General features: G+C 35.9%; 1 protein-coding gene across 1 annotated transcript; it reads right to left on the reverse strand.

Moving 5' to 3' along the window:
- Nucleotides 1–958: 958 nt before the first annotated feature.
- Nucleotides 959–9,116, reverse strand: LOC117336829. The gene is made up of 4 exons (XM_033897491.1): nt 8,488–9,116; nt 3,439–3,655; nt 2,943–3,101; nt 959–1,355 (listed from the first exon to the last, which is right to left on the reverse strand). Exons 1-4 carry the CDS (start codon nt 8,927–8,929, stop codon nt 1,196–1,198), a joined length of 978 nt encoding a protein of 325 aa, XP_033753382.1. The 5' UTR covers nt 8,930–9,116; the 3' UTR covers nt 959–1,195.
- Nucleotides 9,117–9,347: the final 231 nt, after the last annotated feature.

Raw genomic sequence — 9,347 nt, forward strand, 5'->3', positions numbered from 1 at the left:
TGCTTTGCCAATATTCCTACAAGTGACTGGTTATATACGCTTCCTACCTGTAATTGTAAACTACTACATGTACTTTAATAGTAAAGTACATACAAGATAATCATCAAGTTATCCTAATACGTATGTTATGAACTAGAGGTCTGCTTAAATATAATGCTCAGTACAATCCTGAATTTAACTTCACCGTTTATACTGAAATGACGAGTTACTCCCCTTATTCCATGTACGACTTTGGTGACCACACGTTACTATTTCATTCCTTCCTCCTCTCTATTGTAAGTCTTTACATTCCCAGACGTCATATATACATGATAAACACATATCAGAAAAACACGTTTGTTGTTTTAAGTCACATGCATCAGCTTTAGTTTATCTTAAGTTGTAAGCGAATATGCAAACAAATTATTTTTGTGGATATGAATTTGCTAAAAACTAATCAATCATATTTTACATTTAATTAACATCGGCCTACCAAGATACGTTTATAGTTGTTTTTTTGAATGGTTATAGATATCGCTATATAGGACTTCATTGAAGGAATAAAGTCGTTAAAAACAGATACATCGAGGAAAGTGAAGAATGTTAATGAGAAAATAACGGCCCATTCTTTATTTTCCGCGAAATTTTATTTCTTCTTCTGATTTTCGGTTAAACGATGAAATTTTGTACAATTGATAAAAGGGTCCTTTGCAATACAACTTTGAATTGACATATTTATATGTTAAATGCAATTGAATTGATGATGAGATCTGTTATATTTAAACACAGGGCAAACATTTATTGTAGGATGTTTATATCAATAGAAAAATGGATTAATGTTCATTAAAATTAGGTTGTAAGAATATATTCTTGAAGATGTAAAGTTAAAATAATGAATGAATAAATGATTCAATAAGTCATTTCTTCATGTAATAATTCAATCCAATCTGTCCTTCATCAATAAAACTAAATCCAGACATAATTGATTTGGTATTCCTTTAATAAATAACAATGAAATATTTATACAAACCATATATGTTTTGTTATACCAAGAGACAATGTGTTAACGATGTTTTCCCATTTTTTCCCATACATCAATATTCTCAATAAAATAAAACGTGTACTAGACCATAGATCTGTCATTCATCGCGCATACATACTGTACATGAATACGGCACATAGTAATAGCACTTTCTTAATTGCGGTGAACAATGTGTTAAAGACCAGTAACAGGATTCACTTCCTGTCCGAAACATCCATCTGAGCCAATCAAATTAAAGGAATATTGACTTCCGCCCACCAATGGACTGCTCCGGAAACCATTGCTCTCCGCCTTCATACAGGATATTATAGACACAGTACTGTTTCCTACACACCTGTAATAAAGGTACAAAACTAAAGTAGCACAGACATTTAACGTTAGATATAAATACACTTTTTTTTAATCAACAGATAAATTGATTGAATTATCAGTTAAACCAAATAACAACAATGATAATTACGAAACAGGCTATATCAACTTAATTAAATCACACTTGTTGACCCGGATGGAAGCGTTGGAGAGGTATGTGGGAGGAACCCGGAGTGCCAGGGGAAACCCCACGTTATCGGGCTAGTGACTTCATACCTTGTAGACCGAACGGAGAACCACTGTGCCATCCGACCTCCCCGAATCCCCATATCAGATAATAGCTTGACAGTGGTGAACAATAGCCACTCTCGCCCAAAAACACATACCAAAATGAAAGTATCAGTATCGAAATCGTACCATACAATTAAATACTGTTGGCAGGTTGGGTTCTGCTTTCACTGCGCGTGTCGCATAAAGGCTATCACACAAACGTCATACTATTGTCATTACTTCAAACACTTTATAGACGCATATTCCCATGTAAGATAACATCGATCGATTAACAAAGAGTTTTAAAGATCAACTCTATTTGTCACGAAGCAGGGTTTTTTGTTTCATGATTATCTATAGAAGAAATGAAAAAAAAAGTATCAACGTCAAACAGAAGATATAATACTACCGCATTCGTGGAAGTTGCATGTTACCCAATAGTCAAACAATTATCAAGCAGTATCATTTTCTAAGACTTTATCCGAACATTGTATAACATTTGTAAGTTGCCGAAGAACTGCTATGAACGCCGATTGGGTAAGACATGAGTTTTAAAAATGTCGGATCTACATGATAAATCTCTAATCTGCACGTGTAAAAACATTTAGTGTAGACATATTGGAAAGAGTACTTCGCTTTAATGCATCACAATTTTAAAGAAATGGGATTCGTTTTGAAAAAACATTGACACTGACATTTCGCTCAATGCACTACAATGTATAAGTTCATATACAACTTAATTTAGGGCGGGGACAAATTTAAGCATATACTCTAAAGCTAGACAAAACATATATCGTTACATATTGCTTCAAACATCAAATTAGGATTATTTTCAAGTTGTATACACAACCTGGGCCATAAGCATCATCCTGTTTTCTTTTTATCGCATTTCAATAATTACACTCGAGTCGGTTTTGAAATAATAAGCGAAAAAAGAAATATTTAATTAAGTCCCCCAAACAAAGTTTTTGATCAAATTTTGGTCGGAGCTATATCATGGGACTCCGGTCACTCTTGTAACCTCACTTTCATATTTCAACAAAATGGCTGCCATTTCCTGGCCTCTGATTGATTTAAATATATATATTGTCAGATTTTGATGAAATTTTGTATGTAGGGTATTAGGGGACTGCAAAACCAACTGAATGGGGTTCGCTACCATAGCAACCATACGAAAGCTTCTGATTGGTCGAAATTTAGATATTGTTTGATTTCAATGAAATTTGGTACATTGTATATAGGGATATTGAGGGATGATAAACGTAATGGTATGACTGGGGTGATTGGGTGACTTCTGTAATGGTTTCCCATTACATTTAGCACTTGTTAATATTGATTTTACCTGCAATAATCATCTCTTCCGTCATTGTCGGCGTCACGCATGTACCACGTGTTATGAAGGCCATGGTCAAATCCCATCTTTGACACATACCGGTGATCCTGGCCACTACTTCCGGCCAGGGCACAAGCCAAAAACTGTTTCTTCCCTTTCCCGACGACCCTATTCGACAAATTGAGTAATATATTATCACTCAACAAGCAGTAAAATATAACGAAAATAATATTCGATGAAGAGCGTTAAGGAAGCAAAATATTCCTATTCTCGATTCTAAAGGATAACGTTCACTTTCGCTAGAGCGAAGATCGAAAGTGAATGCAAACCATGGAACATCAAGGATGGAATACCCCACACCTTATCAGTGATTATATTACAAATTGAGTGAAAACAGGCATAACATAGATTCGTTTTTTGCATTAGATAATATTGCATCTTCATCAATAATCCTCATGCTAATCGATTTTCTTTGAATTATTCTGTCAGTAACATTAAGAGGTACCTGCAGTAATCATTGGCAGCTCCTGTTTCCTGGACGTCGGCCCAGCCCCGGTACAAACTGCTATTGCCCTGGTCTATGACGTCATACCGACGCGGATGAATAGGTTCGGGTGTCTGAAGGGGCGGCGTGTCCTCAATCTCATCATCATCGTCCCTCAAAATTGGAATCTCATTGTCAAGTTTGGAATGTTTGTGAAGGTATTTCCATGTGCCGTAATCTATAACAATCAACTGACTCTGATTAGTTTGTGCTACTATATCATATGAAATGTAGAAAACCAACGGTACTTAGGCATAATGTTCCTTCGAAAAGGGATCATATAGAAGTCTAAAAACTTGTATATGGCTACCGTCAACAAAGAAGATAGTTGATGGTCAGTCCCAGAACCTGATTCTAAGTGCGAGACAAAATTACCAGCGTTATTCATAAAATCATTTCATAAGCGAAATTGATCACTCCGCTGATGAAAGGTTAAAATTCATCATTGACGCTGAGGAAAGGTTAAAATTCATCACTGTCGCTGATGAAAAGTTAATGTTCATCACTACCGCTGAATAAAGGCTAAAATTAACCAATGTCGCTAATTAAAGGCTAAAAATCATCACTGCGGCAGATGAAAGGTTAAACATCTAGATAATTCATATTCAAATTTTGAAGTAAGATTTACGTCAAAAAACTCTGCAAAAATAACTTCATAAGTATTGATTTAGAAACAACATTGTGCAGATATCAACCTATACTTGTCAAAAGCGACCAGCAATTTATCATATAACCACAAGATAAAGATCTTTTATAGATAAGATGAATTCACTTCTTCGTTTAGTAGAGATGCCATTAAACTCTGTCCACCTAGCAGATTTAGCCTGCCGTAATCTTAGAGGTATCAGTTTTAGGACCTCTTCTGATTGTTATCTTCATACATAATCACCGGACGGTAGCGAAATATAATGCAAACTAAATCAAAACCAGTGGACCATAATATACTACAGGTACGAGAGGACTTAGCAGACAATATTCACAATTGCAGTGACACCTGGCAACTCAAATAACATCTCGATGAATGCAAGGGAACTCATACAAAGATAGTAAAATAACACTTTATTGTTAAGGGAATAATACCCTCCAGCCAAAAGATATGAAAAGGAATTATAAAAAAAACCCATCGAAATTTGAGCATGTATACACGAAAAATCAGGAAAGTAAAAACCATGGCTGCAATTATCTGTCGAGCATCTATTCTAGAACTAAACAAAATTTCAAATTAGTGCGTTCTGCAGGATGATCATTCAAGATATTGTGCATAAGACATACCAATGAGTAATATTTATAAGTCTGAATGAATATGAATTGCAGCCATACAGCTGTTTCGTCCTTTTATAACTCGTCTTTTAGGCCTTGACCTGACCCACCTGTCTCTGAAGATTATGAATAAAATTGAGCTTTATGATTTCGGTCTCGAGGAAATTTCTGATTCTAAGTTTCAATCTGGTGTGGGTGGGGGTTATTGGATGGGGGTGTGGATGGGGGAGGATAGTCTAGTATGAGAATATCAGTGGAGTAATTCTAGCACAAAAAAAAAAAAAAATAAGGCTGGTGACCAGTCTACTCTAGGCCGAATAGTGTTGGGGAACTACAGAATAGGAGACTGCCAAATCAAAACTCGCATACACAAATGTTTAAAAATAGAAAGGGTTAGAAAGGGTGTAATCATCAAAGTCTCGGATACTGTAATAACAGCAAAACATTCGAATTGTCTGGCACCATTTCAAATTAGACCTGAAGGTAAGTGTAGATGTGTGCCTAGCTCAGAGGCTTACAATGGAACTGATTTCACACATACATGATACTCTGAATATAGCTTTACATGACAATATAATTAACTTAACGATTTTCAGGTGAAAATAAACATGAAATAAAGTTGCGCCTCCCTCAATGCGTAGAGGTCCTCGATTAACGTCATCTGACACAGGCAAATGACCACCAAGTCAGATACGTTGACACCATTCATATCTCTCTCCATTGGCTAACAAGACTATAATTGAACGATAACTGAAACAGTAATTAAATTACCACTTGACTTCAAGGTCATTATTCATACTAAACAGTGTGCGTATGGGAAAGCAAAATGGAAAAACGATAAGTTACCAACATTGGGATAAACATGACTACGCAATAAATTTTAAATAGCAATTCTTCGCTTAAAGCAATTCTATTGGTAATCTTAAAACAAAACAGACCAAAAAATACGCTTGAGGACTGTAAGCGACAACAATATTTAACTCAGTTTCGATAAAAACGACGGGTGAGTATAAAATAATTATCTGCATTGATACCCCGTCTTAAGTATATTAGGACAGGGTGTTCAAGAAGGGGAAACGCCTTTTGCATCATGGACAAGAGCCGTCATACAAATCTAGGTTAAATCCAGGTAATGCCATGATATCAAAATGAGGACAAGATAACCAGGCAGGACTAACATAACGCAACAAGCACGGCAACAAATCGAAATGGTATTGAAAATCACACACACAATATTTATCAACATATATATCATAGTAAACACGTAATATGGAACAGCCAAAGATCGATGGTAATTACAATAAGGAAAGATAGAGGAATCGGGTGAAAATCGAGTTTGACCTAGATTTGTATGACGGGGGTTGTCGATGGAGCAGTAGATGCTTACTCTTCCGGAACACCTGGTCTTTTTATCCTTGTACCTTTTCAAGGGTCTCCAAACAACAATATTTTGGTATTCATGTCTGCAATCATTTTATTGAATTTGAGCTTGAATTTCGGTTTCATTTTTTTTGTTTGTATATTCTGTTGTTTTCGGTTTCATTTGTTTGTTGGTATATTCTGTTGTTTTTTCGGTTTCATTTGTTTGTTGGCATATCCTATTGTTTTCATGCAATTCAAAATCAAAGCGCAAATTGGACAGAGTATTGAATTTTGTAGTGATACCCGACGTAAATATATAAAATGTTGATTTGCGAGGAGAACCTTGAAAAAAGTAAAAGGATATCTGGACCAGGTATTTCGGAAGGGAAAACGACTCCGGGGAACTACTTCTAGACTTACTTTGTAAAGAATGGCTCAGCTACACTCTAATACTAGAATTATCTTCCCCTCGTTTGAAATTTAGGCAAGTAGCAGACATATCAAGAGACCAACATTATAATGCTCAACGTTAGTTCTGATTTTAACATTCTAGAGACGAAGGGCCAGTCTACACGCTATCCTACATATACAGAGCCGTTAACAATGAAAACTGAGTAACTATCTGTTATAACAGAAGTACATGCCCAGTAGTCTTATTGGCATTATGTGTTTATACTACTTATTACTGATGCCAAAACAACACTCTTCCAATATGGTTCTAATGGGCGCAGTAGACCATGCTCATCTTAGTCTAATATAAAAAGCATTTATATAGTATGTATATCTTATACTTTAATTCTGCCTTCAATTCATGGAAAATAATGCCGTTTTACATGATATCGCCGTCTGCCATCTCCGTCGGCGATACAGGTCTATTAGGAAATCATATTTCGGGTTTGGTTTAGTATTGATTTAACGACCTATCAACAGCTAGGGTGATTTAAAGACGGTCTCTTTCTGTGTATGAGATGGATACCTGGGGTAATTGGTTGTGTGTTTTGGGCGGCTGCGGTATGTTCGTTTTTTGTCTCCTTGTAACTGCACGGAACTGATGCCGACATTATAGTGCTACCCACAAACACCATCCTCCCAGCAGGACACCCTACCCGGTCACATTATACTGACAAGAGACGAACTAGACGTCCAACTCATAACATGAAGATATGTAATAGAACCCGAAGCATTCTTTACAGGTGTTAACGTGTATTTAAAAGAGAACAGACAAGATCCCAAATTTAGTCGCTTCTTACGATCATGTATTTTGGGAAGCAAGTACAATTCTTACGCCCTTCCTGTGGCGCAGTTGAAATCATAGATGTACCCTTGTGGTTCATTGAACTGTGACTGCATTATGTCGGTATCAAGTGAAATGTAATTTACAAAATGTTATATATTTATTATATTTTGTCATAATTATAATATGAACATTTTATAGTGATTACGAAACAAGTCGTGGTGACAAGTTTATTAGTATTATACCTTTATTTTTACCATTTTAGCAGCAATTCATTCAGGCGTATAAATGTATGTAACAATATTTTACTTTGTCATTGATATTAACACAGACAAAAAGAGAGAAAATATTATTACAATACCCAATACGCCACGATAGAAATAATGGTGGCGAAGGTATTCTGCTTTATACAAAGTGAAACACATGTTCGATTGGACGTGAAAGGGAACTAGATCAGTAATAAAGATAATATACACGCGTATGTGAAATATACAAATCTCCCCAGCAGGTTATTGTTGAATGCCAGGCGGGGCCGTGTCAGCGCGGTCAGGTGGCCCTGCTCAAATCTTATCTCAGTTCACGTGCATTACCCGAGAGATAAAAATGTATGGCAATGTACACTACGGGTCACAGTTTGTTTTCTTCGGAGTCTCTACATATGTATACATATAATTATCCAAGATATACTGAAACTAGTCTACGAAACACGTCAGTTAAAATAAATAAAAATAACAATATAAAACAATAGCAACATCCAGTCGCATGAGTTTATAATGATATTCCCGAAAACAAAACTAAGAATCAAAAGTAGCTTAAAAAAATCATTATCAAATATGTATACGTATAACATTTTATCTTTTCAAAATCTCTTTAACATTGAAACATTTTACGAAGCTTTCAAATGCTAGATAACCATACTATCCTTTGAATACATTGCATAGTTTTAGAAACTTTTAACATTGTAGTATAGTTTTATAAATTGTCTAAGAGTTTGTATAAACTCATAACCTTTCTAAAGATGTATGATTGTGGAAGATTTACTTGATACAATTATATTTTGATTGAATTCATTAAAGCAACATACGGAAACCCTCAAAAAAAATTTTTTTTTCTGGAACACAAATAATACAGTATCTAACATGTTAAAACAATACCTGAACGCTTTATACAGTCTTTTTTGGGGAAGCTCTCACACCTCAGTCCCCAAGGCCAGGCAGATTCTTCGGGTATCCTCTTTTTTATAAACATCCGGCGCCACAATTTCCAAGTGGACTTACAGAATTCTCGACATGGCACCACATGTGGTTTTTTGACTTTTGGAAGCAAGTAATCAACACTTGCCCCACAAGGCGTGTAAAATACCATGCAGAAAAATGCATCTAGTGCTTCACGTTTTGAGTTTCCTAATTTTGCAGTAACATTAAAAATGTTGCTTTCGTTTTTAGATATGCTTCCATCCTTATTGAAATGAAAATAGAATTGTTGACACGGATCATTTTTGGTGAAACGAACACACGAGGAACCGCTATCCACATGAACAGTAAATATTGCGCTGGTGAAGAATAGAGCTATCAATATTTCCATTGTAAATTGCATTGGTTACAATCCCACACAGACACATGCAGAAGGGGTTAATGCTGGTGTGAAGTTGGTCGGCAGTCGTATCTGGCCCCCGTATGTATATACATGAATAAATGTAGGCGGTTAAACACACAAATCAAACACCCAAGCTCAACGAACGATACCGGCAATAACAATACCATCTTGTTAGGTCAAAGGTCACTGTTGGGGAGGGAGACTGTCCGACAGGCTCCATTGAGTACCTGACATTTGACGGCCGTTGACCACAGGTGTACGCCCGGTTTACCAGCCACAGTAACATATACCCCTCACTAGCCAGTCCAGAATCAAAGCTTGGTGTGTTTTTAAACATAACAAAACCGGACGTTAAACTGTAGAGAATAATTAAGTGTTGTGTTTATGTTATTATATAAGCTATCGACTACCAGTTTAA

This window comes from Pecten maximus, chromosome 1 (assembly GCF_902652985.1).
Source record: "Pecten maximus chromosome 1, xPecMax1.1, whole genome shotgun sequence".
Classification (NCBI taxonomy): domain Eukaryota; kingdom Metazoa; phylum Mollusca; class Bivalvia; order Pectinida; family Pectinidae; genus Pecten; species Pecten maximus.